The sequence below is a fragment of the Cupressus sempervirens genome, chromosome 1 (assembly GCF_028749045.1).
Source record: "Cupressus sempervirens isolate cs-2001-9-10 chromosome 1, ASM2874904v1, whole genome shotgun sequence".
Classification (NCBI taxonomy): Eukaryota; Viridiplantae; Streptophyta; class Pinopsida; order Cupressales; family Cupressaceae; genus Cupressus; species Cupressus sempervirens.
In genome coordinates this window covers 558573682-558595361 of record NC_143118.1, presented here as the reverse complement: position 1 = coordinate 558595361, position 21680 = coordinate 558573682, and the positions used below count along the sequence as shown (strand labels likewise).

Genomic DNA, 21680 nt, shown 5'->3' with positions numbered 1-21680 from the left:
GTAATAATAGGGTTTTATACGAGTCAATATCTCTCCATTAGGTAATGTTTTCTTTTTGAGAAACACTCTTGCACAACGGAAGGAAATTTATTCCAGTTCCAAAAATTCCAAATGGGCGCGGAGTGGACAAGCTTATGCTGAGTCCACCAATCCAAAGCGCACTCCGTTATCCACATCCCAAACAAAATGCCACCCATTACTTTTCTCTCTCCCGTCCTTCCTCAAACTCATCCATGGACATCTCCCGCCACTCTCTTTTCACATTCAACACCAATTCCACTTCAGCTCTCTGCCCACTAAACAGAACTTCTTCCCTCTGTTCGCTAAACAGAACTTCATGCTCCTACTTACCCTCCTTGTCTCTTCAGAGGAAGAGAAGTAGAACAGTGTCATGTAGATTCAGTGGCTATGACAATGACAATGGCAATGGCAATGGGGGATGGACGAATTGGAAGGGTGTGCGTGTGGGAGCCCTGGCTGTTGCAGCCGCGCTTCAATTACTCTGCGGGAGTAGCAGTGCGAGTGAATTTGACATATTGAATTCTGCCCCTCCCAAAGAAGGGGAAACATATGTTGTAGATGACGCAGGGGTTTTGAATCGCGTGACCAAGTCCGATATCAAACGCCTTCTTTCTGACTTGGAGTCTCGCAAGGGCTATCACATCAACTGCGTGACGCTGCGCAAACTCACTGTAAGTCAATGCCAATGTTGAGGTTCATGTTTCCTTTTTGAGTATTTAAGTTAACGGAAAGAGGGTATTGCAGAGCAAAGCAGATGCATATGAGTTTGCGGACACAGTGTTGGAGAGATGGTACCCGAGCGTGGAAGAAGGGAACAAAAAGGGCATTGTGATGCTGCTCACCAGTCAGAAAGAGGGAGCTGTAACGGGCGGCCCCGCCTTTCTTCAAGCTGTTGGAGACCAAGTTCTTGAGGGTGTCGTTTCACAAAATCTCCCTGGTATTTCCTTTGCCTAATCAGTTGTAATGATTGATGGCTTGATCAGAAAGTAGGGGAGCTAATCGTAGATTCATACATTGCCCTACTGGGTATCGCTAGATTGACAAAGGCATTGCTGCTATATTCTTTAGCTGTAGTAATAGCCAAGAGCTAAACATCAAACTGTATGTACAGCATTAGCTTCACGTTTAAAATAGCAAGAACTGGGCATCACTAGAAAAGACGAAATATCTCATTTCAATCACTAATTTATGCCCAATAATACTCCATATATTTCCTTAACTATAAGAGCTTAGCAGAAATCCATGTACCCAAATCATTTTAACATACAAAAATCCATCCTATTCCCTTCATATGTGGCCTTACGTCTCCCTTTCCCCAAGAAGAAAATAAGAGATAGCACATCATACATTATAAGAACTGTTGATGTGTGTTTTATGACCCACCAAATAGTAGAACAAAATATCCTCTCTTGAATAAAGTCTCGTGTATGCTAAGATTGCTAGAAGATCATACAATGACTTCAAGGTTCCTTTAATGCCAGGTCTTGACTATGGATAAGATCAGTGGTTGATGTGATTTGCTGATGATCACAAGGGGCCTTACGTGTTTATTTAGATTCATTTCAAGCCATATTGGATGTGGGAGCTATCTTAAGGTTTTGTGATGAAGTACTTTTTGGAGTTCTCACAAAATATGCAGAAATTAAATAGGATAGGGTTTAGGAATTCTATTCTAATTCGAAGGGTAGCGATGACATTAAATAGTACTCTAGTGGACAAATTCCTCAAATTACCAAGCTTCGCTTTGCCAAGTTATACTACAAATATACATGAACTGGCAATCTTCAAAGGTTATGCCAAAGATTTTTATACCACTGCATATGCCATCATAAAGAACAATGTATACTAATGATAGAAGTTAAGCATATGCATGAAAGGGGTTCAGGTTAACTTTGCACAACGAGTTAGAATCACTAAAACGTCAAAATTGTGAACCAGAGGAATTCATCAATACACCATCATAATGTGGCTTTGAGAATGGAAATTGTTTGCTTGTTTGAGAATTGAATGTCTTGACTTACTATTTTTAGTAAGTTTCACTGCCTCTTAGATTGACTTTGTTTTGACTTTGGGACAACTTACTATTTTTAAAAAGTCTAATTTTTGCAGGTTCTGTTTTGGCAACCAGTGACCTTTGGTTGATAAAGAGCCAAAAGGGTACCTGTTTCTATATCAAAAAGAATGAGCAAGCATGATAGTCAATCAAAAAAATGGTTAAAGTTTGGAATCACCCTTGAAAAATCCAAAAGTGGAAAGGCATGAAAACATTACGAAAAATGGTTGTTGTGGAATTCTTCCATCATGGACAAAATCCATGATCACTCAAAAAATCCTACCATGGAGAAAAATGGTTGTTTCAGAATTCTTCCATCATGGACAAAATCCATGATCACTCAAAAAATCCTGCCATGGAGAAAAATGGTTGTTGCGGAATTCTTCAATCATAGACAAAATTCATGATCACTCAAAAAATCTCGCCTTGGAAAAAAAAATGGTTGTTGCGGAATTCTTTAATCATGGACAAAATCCATGACCACTCAGAAAATCTTGCCATGGAGAAAAATGGTTGTTGCGGAATCCTTCCATCATGGATAAAATCCATGATCTCTCATAAAATCCCACCTTGGAGAAAAATGGTTGCTGCGGAATTCTTTCATCATGGACAAAATCCATGACCACTCAAAATTTCTGCCTACAAGAAAATTAGAAATCTTGGAAAGAATGGCCAAGTGTTGGAAATTCCTCCTTCATGGAAGAAAAATTCCAAGTGTTGGAAATTTTTCCTTCATGGAAGAAAAAATGGCTGAGTGTTGGAAATTCCTCCTTCATTGAAGGAAAAATTCTAAGTGTTGGAAACTTTCTCCTTCACGGAAGAAAAATGATAAGTGTTGGAAGTTTATCCTTCATGGAAGAAAAAATGGCTAAGTGTTGGAAACTTTCTCCTCCATGGAAGAAAAAATGGCCAAGTTTCAGAAAATTTTGCCTTCGTGGAAGAGAAATGACTAAGTGTTTGAAATTTCTCCTTCATGAAAAATGAAAAGGGATTAAGTGTTGGAAATTCCTCCTCCAAATCTCAAAATTCACCCTCTTCAAGTGTGCATCCAAGGCTGGAAAAATGATTGACGATGTTAAACAAAAAGGGGGAATTCTCCAAAAATGTAAGAAAAGACGTAACAATGAATTTAAAGCATTTGAAGAGAAAGGAGGAGAAAGGCTCTAGTTCTAGAAATTCAAGAAAGACGCTCAAATCCAAAATTCTAGTACCAAGATCAAAGTACTAAGTGATCCGGTCCTAGACATTCAAGGTTCAAAGATGAAAGTTCAAATCTAAGAATCCAAGAACATGGCGAAGGAAGTTCAATATGAAGAAATTCTAGAGTAACATAATCATTAGCAAGGGATTTCTATCCATTTTAGGGAGATAAATTTCCAAGCAAGTACATGGAAGACGAGAATGTTCAAGGAGAGATTTTCAAAAAAGTCAGTCAAAGTTGGATCTTAGATAAATTATGTAGTTGGAAAAGACTCGAACTTACATGGTCTCTATCATCATTTCATGGCATCCAATTATTTTTGATGAAGAACTAAGGTCTCCAAGTCAAACTTCTATGCATTCAGGGAATGGAATCAAGAATAATTTATTCAAGGAAGACAGAGCATTTATGGAGTAACGAACATGCATAGTGGATATTTATTGCACCCCACTCTCTTTCTGTGCAAGCATGCATAGTGGGAATTCATTACCCACTATGGTAGTGGATTTCTTATTGCATTAATGTAGATTCCTTTTCTTTGCCCTAACCCTAATTAGGGCTGATGTGGCACGATCTTGGCCAGCGGTTACTGTGATCATTCGGGCCACCTGTTGTAATTGAGGACCTATATAAAGGCCTCACCTCTCATTTGTAAAGGGGGGATTTTTATGAGATTGTTGGTATGAGCTACGGAGATAATAAAGTTTTCATTGGAGCTTGGTGAATACTTGATGTGTCTTAGTGCTTGCTTGTTCTCTTAAATTCCTTCAATTAGATTAAGTTTAGCCTAGTTAATGTGTGGTGATTACAATGAAAAATATGATGGTGTATTGATGAATTCCCATAGTTCATACTTTTGACATTTTAGTCATTCTAACTTGTTGTGCAACGTTAGCCTGAACTCCTTTCATGCATATTCTTAACTTCTATCATTCATATACATTGTTCTTTATGATGGTGTATGCTGTGGTATAAAAATATTTGGCATAGCCTTTGAAGATTGCACCAATTCATGCGTAGTTGTAGTATAACTTGGTGAAGCGGAGCTTGGTAATTTGAAAAATTTGTCCACTAGAGTACTATTTATTGTCATCGCTACCCTTAGAAGTAGAATAGAATTCTTGAACCCTATCCTATTTAATTTATGCAGATTTTGTGAAAACTCCAAAAAGTACATCATCGCAAAACCTTAAGTAGCTCCCACATCCAGTATGGCTTGAAATGAATCTGAATAAACACGTAAGGCCCCTTGTGATCATCAGCAAATCACATCAACCACTGATCTTATACACAGTCAAGACCTGGCATTAAAGGAACCCTGAAGTCATCATATGATCTTCTAGCAATCTTTAGCGTACACGAGACTTTATTCAAGAGAGGATAAGATATTTCGGTATTTTGTTCTACTGTTTGGTGGGTCATAAACACACATCAACAAGAACCATGTGGACTGTCAATTAGACCAGAGGTATATGAAGATTTCAGTTTTGGAGATCTGTTGATTGCTAGAAAGCTACAAACTTTTAACAAATTGCTAAAATTTGAATTTGTTGCCTTTTTGCAAAATATACGCTAGTGACTCTCCCAATGGACAATGGCAAATTTCGTTACAGACATGGGAAGATCACCTTGAACATAGTTACTTCTTCTTATGTTATAAATGACCAGCTCTTTCGTACAATGGGTGGTTTGTATATTTGTACATGTTTTACCAAATAACACAAAAGGAGCAGGAAAATGAAAGAAATTTAGAAAAACTGAAACCTTGTGGTGGACTGAATATGCAGAGGAAAACTCAAAAAAGAGGGAAAAAAAAGGATTAGAAGCTCCTCTCCTCAATGGTGATGAACATACGGATCCGCACAATAGGCCAATTGATTTCTTATAGAAATATATTGTTTTTATCAGGTTCCCGTAATATACAGGCGAGACAGATATCCACCTTTCAAAACCAAGCATTGCTAAGAATAAGCGAGGGAAGTACATAAATGGGAAAATCACAAAGAAAATTGCATAATCCTGCTGATTCCAATTGGTGAGAGTAGAAGAGCCTGGCCGCATATGGACACACACTTCTAATCCCTAGCAGCATTTGTAGATTCTTCTTGCTTCCATAAAATTAATGAAATTACTAACCTGTGACTTTTACAAGTTACTCTATAAAACTTATTTTTAGAACCCAAACTACCCTACCCTTTGTGAGGAATGCTGCCTACTGATCCCAATTGGGGCTTTGCTCCAAAATTCCCACAAGGTTCACTACCTTTCAAACCCGTTATGCACTTTGGTTTAAAAAATTTTAAAACATCAAATTATTTTTCATGCTCCCCTTAAATTATATATTGCCACCCATTAGGTTCTAACCTGGGTGATTCAGATTTAGTAAAGATGGTAGTGATTTCTAAAATAACAAAAAACATTTAAAATTAAATTAAGAGCTTTTTATGGCAGCAATTAGAGATGAAGGGTTGTAACTCTTCCAAGGGCAGTGGCAGTGACAGGTGGTGGCTCTTTCACTGATATGGTATAAAGGAGAGATCATTCTATGAGAAAAGGATATTAAGAAAGGAAGCAAATGACCAGTCAATCAATTTGAATGGCAAATTTGAAGCGTGGTGACTCCTCCAAGAAATGGATATTGTTGGTGTAAATAAGTATTTACTTATTACACTTACTTAAGTTTTACTTAGGTTAATGCATCATTTAATTATTTTGCATTATTTTTTTATTATTTTAGATGAGACACTTAGGAGTTTGTGAACTCTCATTGAGTTACACAACTCTAATTATGCATATGGTGTCTACAACACAGGAGTGTGCATCATTCACTAAGTTGTCATGATGACAACACAGTTTTCCGCACTCATTTAGCACATGTTGTCTACTCCACTGATTCGCATGCTACACCATTGTAGGCTTATCCCCACATCATCGCACTTAATCTCGTGCTTAATGGAGGATAATCCATATCTGGTGGACATGTGCCTGGTTGTATGACATATCATGATGCTGACTTCTATGCATTCTAGAAGCTCTCCTGAGGCCTTTATATTCAGGCACTCCTAGTGTACTCTGGTATCCAATTATTGAATGAATATCGTCATTCTGATCATGCTCTGCCTATTTTGGTCTACTGTGTGCTTGTGTTGAGTTCTTTAGTTCTTGGGTGAATTCTGGCCTAAGCCAAATTCTTACATGGTATCAGAGCTCAGGAAGATTCTCATCACGTAGCCGTTCGAGACCGTTCATGCTTCAGTACCTTGATTCCGGAGGATCCGTAGAAATTGGGAGCGTCTAGAGCCAGATCTGACCTCTCCGTTGCGTCTGGAGCGTCGATTTGGTGAAGATTGACTATAAATTTGCCTATATTAGGTGAAAGTTGATCGTGAGGCAAATTTTTTTTGCAAACCGGCACCTGAAGGCACCGATTTGCAATTGGGTATGATCATTTTTATTTGATCTGATTATTTAATGTTCAGATCTGCATTTAATTTCATCTTTGCAATACTACTGGACAATTTTCGAATTTTATTTTCGGAATAATTTTTTTGTTCAAACAGAGGGAAATTTTTTTGCTGAACCGGACCACCACACCCCGGCTCGGCTCTATATTTTGGTGTATATTTATTTATCATAGGGTTTAAATCTGCGGGCATTGTCTCTAGTCGGGCCGTACCATTAAATTTCCCGCGACAGAGATCCACCAGCGGCCTCGCACCAAACTAAGCGGCACAGTATACATCGGTCGGCAACATCACCGGCCACCATTGTAATTTTTGGCAACGCCTTCTTTTCTTTAACTCTGTGGGCGTTCTGTTTATACATAGCGTATACACCTATGATCCCACGCATGTGGGACTAAACACCTACAATCCCTGACGGCGCAGTCCATTCTCCGGCAGACTATTTTCGGCACCGCTACTCACCGATTCGACGGCAACCACGGCTGCGTCCAGTCACTCGCCACGTGATCCTGGACAGCCACTCCGCACAGGACACGTGGAGTACCTGCCACTCTGCGCCACGCCGCCAGCACTGCGTCAGCCTGCTCGATAGGCCCAGTCACCCTCCACGGGGGTGAATCCGCTCCTGCCATGCGTCAATCATATCATTGACTGTACAGTCAGCTGCCACGCATTTTTTCGTACAATTTCGTACATTTCCGTACGGTACGGACATCCCAGTCAGCCGCCACATCATCCAGTGGGACCATTTTTTGCTGACATCATCAATTTCATGCGCCTAAAATTGACGCCCGTCTAGACGTCATCACAGGCCATTTTATAGCTGCTGCAACAGCCGTATGACCGTCAAATTTAACCCCCTCTTTTGTTGGTGCAACCCCTCACCAAATTGATTTTGGTTTTTGCAGTCCGACTTCAAGAGGCTATAACTTGCACATCCGAACTCCAAATCAGGGGCAATTTCTTTTGAAATTGGGTAAAAATTTTTAAATTTTTCAGTGGTGCAACTATTTTTTGGTTTTGGTGTACGGATTGTTCAGAAATTGCGTTTTTTGACAACTGTACCTGGATAATCTTGCATTTTGCAACTTCAAATGCTCCGTATGGGCACATCTAGAGTCGAAAACAGGGTTCGTTTTTTTTGAAAGTGCGTTATTTTTCATCTACTTTCCAGATCTAGCATTAGATTGTAGTGTTGTGTGGACAAAATTGTCACTTTCAGCAATAGGGCCTTTCTTTGCTTTGTAATGCTTCAGAATTGTAGCACATTGTAAAGTTTCAGATTTGTACTCCATCAAGAGGTTGTAACAAGCAAAATCAGAAGTCCACGAAGGCCAAAATTGGCAAGTGGCCCATTGTAATCGCACTACTGATAAAGTGCCCAAAGCATCTATTTTGGGGGGGTTTCTTGATTTAGTGAAAAGGGGGGGTGTTCTTGGTGTTGTGTTCTCTCTTTTCTGCACTATTTCTTTCATTTTCTGCATTATGGGCAACTTTAAGTTTCCTAAATTAACTCCTCATAACTATGCTACGTGGTCCATACAAATGTTGTATCACTTAATGCATAATGGAGTTTCACAATATGTAGATGGTACTCTTCCTAAACCAGCAGGTGATCATGTATCAATAAGTGAAATTTCAAATTGGGTAGCCATGGATAGGAAAGCCCTAGGTGATATATGTTTCGGGGTAGATGATAAAATCATGTATCAAATTAATAAATGTACTACATCCAAGGAAGCTTGGGATACGCTCGAAAGCCTTTATGGTAAAGTGTCTGAAGAGGATGTGTTCAAAATTGAAGATGAGCTTGTATCCTTAGATCCTAAGTCGTATGACTCAATACAGGACTTCATCATTAAGGTGAATGAATTAAGGACAAAGCTTACAGATTGTGGAAATTCTATCAAAGATGACAGACTAATCTATCTCATCCATAACAAGCTGCCATCTGAATATTCCACATTTGTATCTTCCTTTAACACCTCAAAGACTACCTTAGGGTCTGCCTACAAGAAAGTCACTTTTGATGAATATGCAAAACTGTTGGATGATGAAGAAAAGAAGTTGAAAACAATGGGGATTCTCAAATCACCTCAGTCCAAAGCATTGGTGGCCAATGAGGGTTCTCAACATTCAGCTGGACAGTCTTCTAATAAAGGAAAGGGTAAGAAGAAAATGGAAGAGCAAATCTGAGGATGCAGAAAAGACAACACCTCAATCAAATCAACAAGACAAGTCCTCGAATTCCAACAAGAAAGGGGACAATAATAAGGAGAAGAAGAAGTGTGCTTATTGCAAGAAATCGGGTCATAAAGAGCATGAGTGTTATCTCAAACAGATTGATGAATTAACCAACATCATGAAGAAACATAATGTTCCATTGCCTAATGCTTACAAGGAGAAGGGATCTTCTTCAGATTCAAAGGGCAAAGGGCAAGCACTCATGGCTAATTCAAACTCTTCAAAAGAATGGATATTTGACTTGGGTGCCTCATATCACATGGGTTCTTCAAGAGAGGATTTTTCTTCATTGAATCACTCAAAGGTACCGCACATCTTCATGGGGAATGATAGTAAAATGGAAGTTGAAGGAAAAGGAAACGTGGAGATGGAAAATGGAGAGTTTCAAGAGGTTCTCTATGTTCCAAACCTAAGTTTGAATCTCCTCTCAATCTACCAAGTCACTCACTTTGGAGATGGACATAGAGTTGAGTTCCTTCCTGACTCAGTAAAAGTGCACAATCTTAAAGATGATTCCTTGGTTGCAGTAGGGAAAGTGAATGATCACAAGAGGTTGTACTCTCTCGCATTTTGTACCCAAGTCTCCTTCAAAGGCCTTGTTAACTCAATCAAATTCAAACATGCAATTATGGCATGAGCGGTATGGTCATTTTGACTACCGCTATCTTCAGCAACTTTGCACATACCACATGGTGAAAGGTCTACCTCAAATCAACTTTTCTAAGGGCGAATGTTCATCAGATTCAGTGGATATGCATCTAGAGGGTAAGTTACAAAGAGGGAAGTCTTCTAGAGCAACAAGTGTTCTTCAAATGGTTCACATGGTATTAGCAGGTCCTTTTGCATTCAAACAGGGTCGCTACATACTCACCTTAGTTGATGACTTTTCAAGGTTCACTTGGGTCTACTTTTTGCATAGTAAGGGTGAAGTGTTGGACGCATTTCTAGCCTTCAAGGCTCATGTAGAACAGAAATCCAGAAAGGCCATCAAAGTACTCCGCATGGACAATGGAAACATGGATGTGAACAGAAGACTTAAGGATTTTTGCAGACATGAGGGAATTGATCTTCAGACTCCTTCAGCATTTATTTTGCATAAGATAGATGTTGCAGCTTTGAGGATCCGAACTCTTAAGTCTATGGCAAGTTGCATGATTCATGCCAAGTCTCTTGATCCATCATTAGAAGTCGAAGCAATCTTTAGTGCCACTCACATTCTTAATCGTTCTCCTCATCCAGTCTTAGATGGCAAAACTCCTTTTGAGGCATGGTGCGGCAGAAAACCTATTGTGACACACTTCAGAGTCTTCGGTTGTCCTGCATGGGCAAATAGATCTTCCAAGGGATGCAAGGCACAGACATCTCGGCCTTGTACCTTCATTGGTTATGAAGACAGTGTGAAGGCATACAGACTTCTAGATCCTGAGACACATCAGATATTTGTGGAGAAGGATGTATACTTTGAGGAAAGTTCACCAAGCTTGTCCTCTACTCCTCTTCGCACATCATACAGTGTGGATATTGATAGTGACACCAGCGATAGTGCTTCAACAGATTCAAACATGTGGAGTTTTGTCGACAGATACAGTGAGAGGTCACTTCATCAGTTCAATCCACATGCATACATTGCCACAGTGATAGGTCCAGAACAGCAAGGTACATCCAGTCTTCCAGATACAGGTTCAGTGACAGATTTGGGGGACAATATTGATGATTTGTCTCTTCTTCTTGATGCAGAATTACCTTCTTCAGTTGTCACAAGGGTTCCATTAGACTCTCTTGTTCATTCTCTACATGATCAATCCTCACAGATTGAAGTGATTGTGGATACTTATGATCAGCAGTTGTAGTAGGGTTCTTCATCAGTTGCAGGGACATACAGTTCTTTGGGACAGGTTCTTCAGCCAGTTGAGCAGGTTTCAGAGACATCACTTATCGATGGGATTCTTTCCACACACAGCGGAAGCGTCTCATTTGTACCCTTGGCATCGTTTCTTCCTAAGGGGAGGAACACCATTCTATAGTCTTGGATCAGCTTCTTCATTGGAGCATTCACTGTTCGACATTTTTCTTTGGGGGGGGGAGCCCATCCTGTCTCTCTTCCTCTTCTCATCATTCTCTTATGTATATATTGGATGTATGTCATAATGGGGGGGGGTCTTGATTACTCCATCCATCAATGCATCCTTCTTTATCTCTCTTTTTGGTTGAGGGTTTTTCCTATGAGGTTTTCCCTCTTTCCCCACTTTATAGGAGATTGCATATCATTATGTACATGGGTACCTAACATGGCCTAGTAGCCGGGACCCATATTGCATTTCATCCTAGATTGCGTAAGCTTAAGGGCATTCCCCTAACTTGCACTTAAGGTGGGGTGTTGGTGTAAATAAGTATTTACTTATTACACTTACTTAAGTTTTACTTAGGTTAATGCATTATTTAATTATTTTGCATTATTTTATTATTATTTTAGATGAGACACTTAGGAGTTTGTGAACTCTTATTCAGTTACGCAACTCTAATTATGCACATGGTGTCTACAATACAGGAGTGTGCATCATTCACTAAGTTGTCATGATGACAACATAGTTTTCCGCACTCCTCATTTAGCACATGTTGTCTACTCCACTGATTTGCGTGCTACACCATTGTAGGCTTATCCCCACATCATCGCACTTAATCCCGTGCTTAATGGAGGATAATCCATATCTGGTGGACGTGTGCTTGGTTGTATGACATATCATGATGCTGACTTCTATGCATTCTAGAAGCTCTCTTGAGGCCTTTATATTCAGGCACTCCTAGTGTACTCTGGTATCCAATTATTGAATGAATATCGTCATTCTGATCATGCTCTGCCTATTTTGGTCTACTGTGTGCTTGTGTTGAGTTCTTTAGTTCTTGGGTGAATTTTGGCCTAAGGCAAATTCTTACAGATATAAAAGGCAAATCAGTTCACTGACAATCAATCTATCAAGGAATCAAGTAAACAGACCACTCAGAAAGTAATCAATCAATCACTCAGCAATTCCAAGCAATCAATCCTGAATTTGATAAAGTAACTTGCAAATAGGCTGGATGAAACCCCACTCAAGCTCATTAAAAGAAGTTAAGGAAAAAAACCCTTATCTTCCCTTACAAGTTTAGATGAAAACCCAATTCTTGATGAGCCAAGGAGGACAGACACCCTCAAAGAGTGAACTAAGGAATAAGAATTGGGAATAGGAATTTGTTAATACGGAATTTGTTATTCTTGATCCTTTTGGTTTGACAAAACTAAAATTGGAATTTTTGTTCATGCTGCCATATCTCTGTGAGACGTATTGTCAAACACTTTCCTTGCATCCCTCCTGCTCCTGGATTTCACTACCATTTGAAGACCATTGACCACATCAGGTTCAAGCTTCCATGTGTGGGCAAACGGAGGAAAGCAGGGGTAAAGCTCAAAGCCAACACAGGGGGCATAAAGCAAATCAAATTTGACAATAAAACTTCAATTCTTTTGCTTCCTCTCATCATCTTGAATGTTGAATCAGAGGTATTTATCGAAAATCTTGATGCTTTCAAAATGTGCTCTCCCAATTACGAAGTTAAAAAATTAACACAATACGCCCAATTTATGAGCAATCTGATGCATAACAAGAAGGCCTTGTTAATGGTGCCACTAGTTGCAGTGGCCATGGCAGCAGACGAGAAGGCAAGGGTGAAATTGTCGTCGACACATGCACCTGCACCTGAAGCAACCCCTGTGAATTTGACAGATCTGCTTCTTGTTGCAGGGCCTCTCCAGACCTTTCAACTACCTGAACAACGAGGACTTGATGAAGACTGTTGAAGGCCAGGCCAACTCTACTGATAAAGTCAGTCTGTTTGCACCCACCAGTGCTGCATTTGCTTCCCTCAACAAGGCCATGCTCGCAAATCTCACAGGTGACCAAATGAAAGCTCTGGTGTTTTGCCATGTTATACCCAAGTTCTACACACTATCAGATTTCCAAAATTTCAGCAACCCTACGAACACAATGGCCACAGGTAAAATACAATTTGAATATCACTGCAAAGAGTGGGACCGTCTCTTTGTCTTTTGGTTATGTGACTTCACCAATCGCAAGCACTGTGCATGTTACATAATACAAATCCCCTGCAAGCACACAGATGCGTGACCAGATCCTTGATTCTTGTCAGCAGATCTCAAATTTTAATCAAATAGTCAAAAGCAAAACAGGAATAGGAATTGCAATTCCAATAACAGTTTTTTTGGTGGAATCAATAAATGCTTGTTTTGGGTCAAATGGGAATACATATTCCAATTCCCAATTCCCAATTTGACACAACCAAATTGAGAATTATTTTTTTAGGAATTTGCCGATTCCTATTCCACTTCAATTCTAGCAACCAAATGGGCACTAGGAGTTTCAAGGATTAAAACCCTTAATTTCTCGTGGTGAGTGAAGGATGAGGATGAACCCCCTTGATCTTGCCACTGCTGAGTCAGGTAAAAAACCTTTGATTCGGCAAATTTGAAAGCACTTAGAAAATTTCAAGATTTGATTATTTTTCAGAATGATGTCATGAATTATTTCTCAATATGATCATAAATTGATAATATTTGTTGAAACCATTATTGTCATGGTTTGAAGGGGAATTAGCACAGAAAAATTAAGTTCTATTTTCAGAATTAGAAAGTTATAAATCTAAATATCTCAATAAAAAACATCATTTTAAGTAAAGTTGTATTTATAAAATTATAAATATAATCCAATTTTCATTTGAAGCTGGAATTTATTGTTTCAGTGGAAAAATCAGAAATATCCCAGAAAGGGAAATTTACATTGTATTGGATTCCTGCTTTCTATCAATGTATTTGTAAGCTTATTAAAATGTATTTGTAATTTATAAACATCGTAGCATGTGACACTACAATGTTTATTGAATTTTTTTTTTGATCTATAAAAGAAGAAACTCTTCCTTACATGCACTTGTTGCTTAATTATTTGTATGTTATGCGAGGATAGTCCTACAGTGGTTGTGTGGTAGGAAAAGAAGTTGTTAATAGGAAATGACATCGATATGAGATAATGTCTTCATATGAAAACACTTCCATGCATGTGTGTGTGCATTAGACAAGCCCATTAACATATAGCATATGTATTCTTTGTTAAGTATTGTGTACCATTTAGACCAAGTATGTCAAATGTAATTTTGAGTCCATATTGCACAAGGTGTGGATAGCATGCATTGTTGTGCACTTAATTGGTTAACTAAAATGATTCTATTTACTAAAGTGTGTGCCAGGGAATTCTTATATATTATCCAAACTCTTTTAGCACTTTATTCCAAACAAAAGAAAGATGCCAATGATTCTCATAAAAGAGTCATTTCTTTCAATGGAGATCATATGTCATCAGAGAAATGAGGTATCCATAGCTTCCAATATGTTGCCATTGTAACTGTAGAAAGTATTCACAAAACGATGACTAGACCTTTGAAGAATCGCAAGGAAGAATGTGAAATGGAGTCCAAAGTGATGCCAATATTAGGAAAGGAGTCCCTAATTGCTGTAAGGAAAGTAGGGGCACAAATTGCTATAGCTGAAAAGAAAGAAGTTGTGACATAGGAAGAGTTACAACATGAAGTTTGCTAAAGGAAATTGATGGTATAGACTTAAAAGAATTGCTTGAAGGGTTTCATTTCAGTAGAGAAGAATCAGTCACTCCATTTACTTGATACTTGGAGCAGGCTTTCTTAAAAAGATTGCATATTGACTCATGCTGAAAGAGATGTGATGGACTACCAAGTGCAAGAGCTATGTAGAGGGGATTCATTAAGGAGGGTTTGATACCATGTACAATATCGACAATTCTAGTATCAAAGAAGGGATGTGAGTTAAGGATGCGCATCAATTCTAAATCCATAAATAAGATTAATGAATTTCCATTGGTTAGAGTGGATATTTTAATGCATTGTTTAAGTAGAGAGTTATGCATTACAAGGATTGATTTGAAGAATGTCTATCATCAAATCCACATTAGAAAGGGAGATGAGTGGAAGACAACTTTTAAGACAAAGGAAGGGTTGTAAGATTGGGTGGTCATGCCATTTGGGCTGACCAATGTACCATTTACATTCAGGAGGATCACAAATGAGAAGTTGAAGCTATTCATTGGAAGTTCATGATTGTATCTCTCAGTGATATACCAATTTTCAGAAAGACTAAGGAAGAGCATTTGAGGCATTTGCATCAAGTGATGTAGAGGGTACAGGGAGTATGGTTGTTGATCAAGCTTAAGAAGTGCAACACCATGGAAGAGTCACTCTGTTTGGAATTTGTGATTGCCAAGGATGGGTTGAAGATTGATCCTAAGTAGATGATAATTTCGGAGTGGATAATACTGCAAAGCTCATTCAAAGCTAGAAGCCCATGAATTGGTTGGCTTCTTTTTGAAGCTTATTAGGGATTAGTGGTATCCATGTGCCAATAACAAAGACCATGAGAGGTGACGAGGAGTTTAGATGGTCACATGCTACATTAAAGAAATTTGAGTTCCTCAAGCATATAGTAGTAGATCAACTAATGTTTGCTTTGCTAGATTTTGATGAAGCATTTTAGGTGCACTATGATGCTAGTGGCACCACAATTGAAGCAATATTGAGTTAAGAAGGGAGACCATTTGCATACTTTACTGAGAAGTTGGATGATGGAAAGTACAAATATTTTGTGCATGGTTAGGAGTCCTATGCCATTATGAATGCATTGGAGAAATGGAAGTTCTATTTGTTGTCACAGGAGTTTGTGTTGTGTATTGATCATCAAGTGCTTCAATTTATCAACAATCAAGGTCAATTGATTTATAGAGACTTGTGAAATGGGTGGAGTTCATGCAAAGTTATCCATTTGTACAAAACATAGAAGTAGTAAGTCCAATTGTGTAGCAAATGCATTGAACAAGGGGAGTGCGTTCACAAAGACGAGACTGGAGGTTACTTGGTTTGCAGAAATGGAGTTGTATCTTGAAGATACTGATTTAGAAAAAGCATGGAATACACTGTTAGACCCCAATGGGAAAAGATAGAATGTTCTTTTGGGTTATCTCATCTAGGATGGGTTTTTTGTATAGAAAAACAACCGTCATGCATATGATGTGGATTAACACAAGATATCTTACTTGGATAGAAGCATGTTGGTCTCGTGGGTGATAATTATTATTGGGAAGAACACAGTGAATATGCAGAAGTATTTGCAAAGATGTAAGGTGCCAGTTTACAAAATGGAGTCATCAGAACATAGGAAGCTATCATCCCCTACTAATATTATAGCAGCCTTGAAAGGTTGCAAGCCCCACTGCAGTTACAATTCTGTGTTTGTAGTAGTGGATAGATTATGCAAGATAGCATATTTCATCCTATGTCAAAAGAAAAATGTTGCATAATATGTGGGAAGCCATTTTTTAATGAAGTTGTTAGATTGCATGGACTACCTAGGATTATTTTATGAGAGTATGAAACCAATTTTGTGAATCACCGATGGAGAAAGATTGATGCTAAAATGGTTTCTGATTCATCCTATCATCCACAGACTGAAGTGGAAACAGAGGTTGATAGGAGTTCGAGAAATTTGATGAAATGTTTGGTGGGGACAAACCCAAATATTGGGACTTAGTATTAGTGCAAGCAAATTCTGCCAATAACAATTTAGTTTGTAGAATTGGAAAAATGCCTTTTGTGTTGTGTATGGACACAACAGTAAAGGAGTGCTGAATTGAAGGGTAACAAGGGCACTCTAATTAGACTATTGAAGTGGTAGAGTTTTCAGCACACATACAATATGTGCACAAAGTGGTCAGAGAGTTTCTATCCAACATCCATCTAAAATAGGAGCAGGTAGATAAGAAGAAGACAGAAAAGGAGTTTGCAGCAGTAGATTTGGTCTTATTGCATCTCAGAAAGAAAATGTTGCCAAGAGGAACATACAATGAGTTACGCTGGAAAAAGATAGGCCAGTTTAAGGTGCCGAAGAAGATAGCATCAAATGCTTACAAAATAGTGTTGCTTGGATATTTGATCTATTTTATTGTTGTTGATTTGTATAATTATCATCTAAGATAAATTAACAACCAATGAAAAGGATGTAAAGGTAAGGTACAAGATCCTCAAACTAGAAAAGTAAGATTCTAGTAGGATAAGGGGAAGAGATAGAGATGATATTGCAAAATAGGGACAATAATATTGGAATAGGCGTGCCATGCATCTTGCAATCCTATCAGTTAATTTATAAATTATGCATTGATTAATTGTGATCCTGAAAAGAGCATCTCACTATGTCTTAGTCATTTTTCCAAGTGTATGCATTGGTCTGATGTATGTAAGAGATCTCTTGTATGTAAGATGTGTAAGAGCATCTATGACAATGCAAGAGTGTGTAAGAGCATCTTTGACAATGTAAAAGTGTCAGATATGTAAGAGAATCTATGACATGCATAAGAGCATATAAAAGGGGAGTTACTTTAATAACTTAGAATATCGACCACAAGTAATGACACACATTGCATGTTATGATGTGTTGAAGACCAACTTTGAACATAGATTTATCTTTCCCAATTCAGAAAGCTTTTTGACAAAATATTGTTTTGACAGATGATCATGCACCATAATTTTGTGACAAAAACATTTAATAATAGGTGCCCAAATAGAAACAGATGAGAACACTGCCCTTTTAATAGCCAGCACTTTTGGTTACCCATCAAACTCATTTAACAGTTGTGGGAAATATACCAATTGAATTGACTTAGTTGAAGAAGATGTGATACATTGCTCAATGTCTTGGAGAATTTGTTAAGAAATACAAAAAAACCCCAGCATAATTGAGGCTAGCAATTTTTTTCCTGGATACATTGGGCAATTCTGTGAACACACCATAAACATATGTTGGTTTGAACTTTGATGGAATCCCTACTCCTAAATCTTCACAATCAGTCAATAAAATTTGGGTGTATCCCCCTTGTCAAGTGGAAGATAATCACTTCTCTAAGAACTTATGTTTGCCATAAAAAAGAGCTAGGAGAACTGTGGTGCATTGCTTTGCAAGGAGTGAAGATTGATCTAGGTGGAATTTCAGGACAAGAAATTGGAAAAATACCAAAAAGCTAGTCGGTTTTATAGTCGGGGGTGCATCTCCTTCACACTTGTCAAGGTTCAATTTTTTTTAATATGCTGCGAAGCTTGTCATGCTTTCAAACAATCTAAGATTCTAAACAGTTGTTTTAGCAATATGGTTCAGGAGGGAAAAGTTGATTCCTCTAAAAATATTTTGAAATGCTCTAATATCACTGAGTAATTTAAGGAAATAATAAATATCGAATTTTTTTGCTAAACCAAAATTATGCCTTTTATGAGTTTCATGTCACAATTAATTATTTATGATTGTTTAGGGATTGGTTATCACATAACATTTTAGATTCTATTGGATTTAGTTTGTCTGCTTATGAATTGCAGTTACACAACCTGGTTGCCCTATGAAGGCCATGGAACTGCCATGAGTGGGCAGATGCCTGGAACTGGCATATTAATTAACTGCAGAGCACGAGCTCTCATCTATGGCACACATAACATAGAGAACTAGTCAGGGTGCTCGGTGCAGCTAGAGTGTTCTTCCTGGTCTATTTTAATTTCATGAACATAGATCCATGATGCATAAAGAAAAGTAGTATCATCTCAACAGACAGTTACATGACAAAAATATACACGAAAAAAATTGTATTCGAGTCATGGTGGTGTACACTATACTCAGGTGAAGGTGACAATATTAGCTTATAAATCATAAATCTCTATGACAGGTTTCAAATCTACCAGTACAGTTACTCTCTCTCTCTCTCTCTCTCTCTCTCTCTCTCTCTCTCCCCCTTCTGAGGACTGGGTTACATCTATTTATAGGTCATAAGTCTAGTTAGGGCTGAGGCAAGATTTGTACCCCTGGTTGCAATGCATGTTTCATGCAAGTTAACAGGTGTTCCATGGTGTCCACTTTTTTGTTATTCTTGGCATTGACTTTTGGATGTTCACCTTTCTTATACTCTTGCATGTGCCCTCCTGCCTTTGGTCTGTAGCAATCTGCTTGGTGCAGTCTCTTTTGTCTTTTGTGCACTTCAACCTAGTCATCATTTTTGGAAGATTGACACCCTTGTATCCTCACATGGATTTGGCTCTGTTTGGCTCATAAGCTGTGTCCAACAGATTTAGAGTTGAATCATTTGATTTTCATTAGTAGGCTCTTCATCTTGCTGAAAGAAGCTAAAAAGAATTACCATCAAAATGTAAAAATTAGAAGAGTTGTTTCACATCTGGGGTAAATTACCACCTTAAGACTATTATCTTCTTATGAATTACTCTTGGTGAGCATAGAGCTTCAGTTACATTGCAGTTTCACAAGCATTTTATCATCTTCATTTTCATTCTTCAGTTTATTGGTTCTTTCACACGTTTAAGGTTTCGCAATTGAATTTGTTGTACACCAGTTTTCTAAACCTGTATCAGTAGGGTGACAACTCCAAATCGAGGGATAGAAAACTAGAAGATAGATAAGGAGAATTAGGGAATCATCAAAACAAGGGACATTCGACAAGATTATTGGCTTGGTTTATGTCAAATGTTAATCCTTTATGAGTTTTACAAAGAAGGGGCTCAGCACAAATATCTTGAACATAGAGTATGTCTATCAAAACAGGAAAGATAACTTGGGTTAGCCTGGATCAATGTCATGGAGTAAAACCATCATGGGTGCTGGTAATTTTTTGTGTTGAACTCGTTATTTTTTATTATAAATTTGTATGCCAGGATGCAAGGCAGGAAAAGTATGATCAACTAATTTGCTGTTACCATAGAAGGGAGCCAGGGTGGCTTTTAGTACTGTTATTGTTGGTCCACAAAATATATGACAGAAGAAAATATAAAACTTAAATTTCCTTTTTAAAAGAAGCATGGGGGATTTTGACTCTTGGAATGGTTCAGCTTGATTAGATTTGAAATATTGGACACAAATATTGTGCTAGGAGGCTCTGAGAATTTGCAATTGATTTGTTTGTTAAATCTACTTGTTGCAATTCCATGATAATAATTCATCTTGAAGTCAATTTGTCTTGGGAGTCTGATCAGGCAATTGCTCATTCAATTTGATCTAATTTGCAACTTTATTTTCTTTGTAATATTCCTTTGCTAGGAGGATGTTATTTCCTCTTACATGCATTCCATAATCACGTCCCTAAATTGGGTGTTTGTTCTAGTATTCTGTGGTGTGATTATAGTAAACCCCTAGATTGAAATTTCTGCCCTTTGTCATTATTGGCTTGATATCTATAGCAGAAGGTCATATGATATATGCTAGTAAAGATGAATGTAGAATGGCATTTAAAATTTATATTGGATTGGAATCTGTTACAAGAGAGTTGCACTTCTAGAGATTATGTTGCATGTTAAGGAATAGTCCATCTTATGAAAGCGGCATCTATGTTGTGACATCTTGTCTTGGCATACTTAGTGAGATAAATTGGGGACATATTTTAGGCGTCATAGCAAATCATAAGGGTGACAATTGGATTCCAATAACATCCAAGACCAATTCTTCTTCAAGTAAATTGATAATTTGATCCCCTACTAGCACGTGAAGTGTTTTTTCATATATTGACATTAATTTATTCAAACTTTTAGAAAAACCTGTTTGCAGAAAGGAACACGTAAAACCATAGTCTAGCATGATTATCATAACATAATGCAGTTTTTCTTGATGTCACTTATGCAGTTCTTGCCACTGATGAAAAATATAACGAGGCTATGTTTAGCACTGCCAAACGCCTTGTGGGAGCAATTGACGGATTGCCAGATCCTGGCGGTCCCACATTCCAAGATAAAAAGAGAGAGTCAAACTTTAAGACACGAGAAGAAACAGAAGAGAAGAGAGGGCAGTTTATAACTGTCGTTGGTGGCTTGCTTGTAATTGCTTTTGTTGTACCCATGGCACAATATTATGCATATGTCTCTAAAAAATAATTGTGGAAAATTTTACATACCTTGTGATCCTTCCTTCCAGTTTCTTAGATATATAAATTGCTTCAGGGAGGATGAAGTATGGACAACAGGACTAATTTGCCCACAAACATCTGAACTAACTATGGTTTTGGATAAATGATATATGGGGTCATATTTGTTAGAGTTCTAATGCAATTGGGTTCCTGTACCTTTCATAGAGACTTGGAGTATTTTTTATTGTCTGATCTCATTTCCAATCCTTAAATACAGATACATTTTCTCGCTACAGTAATATGATGCATAAATTGAATATTACAGGAGAGAGAATAATTCCTCCAATTGTAATTGCTAGTAATAATGCAAGTAAATTTTTTAAAAATGTCTCTGTTCCTTGAATAATTTCATATTGTCTCTTCTCAAGTTCTATTCCTGATGTGCATTTCTTTGCTCTCTGGTAAAATGATGTACAAATACAAGTAACATTTTCTCATTACGTTTATTTTTAATACATGGAAAACTGAACATGCCCTCCTCATTCTGACTTCTAGTTGCTACAAGTATTGCTTTTACTGGTAATGCTGAACTCCAAGAGTGAGTTGATAGCTCTTTCAGCATGCTATACTTGAAAGTTGACGGTTATCTTTGACACTAACTTAATTGAGATAATATGCTCTAGAGC

The 21680-nt window shown here is 37.9% G+C and overlaps 1 protein-coding gene and 1 pseudogene across 1 annotated transcript; both read left to right on the top strand.

Moving 5' to 3' along the window:
* The first annotated feature begins 213 nt into the window (after positions 1-213).
* Positions 214-21380, top strand: TLP18.3 (thylakoid lumen 18.3 kDa protein). Its single transcript, XM_089830878.1, has 3 exons — positions 214-692; positions 766-958; positions 20775-21380. Exons 1-3 carry the CDS (start codon positions 234-236, stop codon positions 21020-21022), a joined length of 900 nt encoding a protein of 299 aa, XP_089687004.1. The 5' UTR covers positions 214-233; the 3' UTR covers positions 21023-21380.
* On the top strand, positions 12303-13263 carry LOC149578662 (fasciclin-like arabinogalactan protein 7; annotated as a pseudogene).
* Positions 21381-21680: the final 300 nt, after the last annotated feature.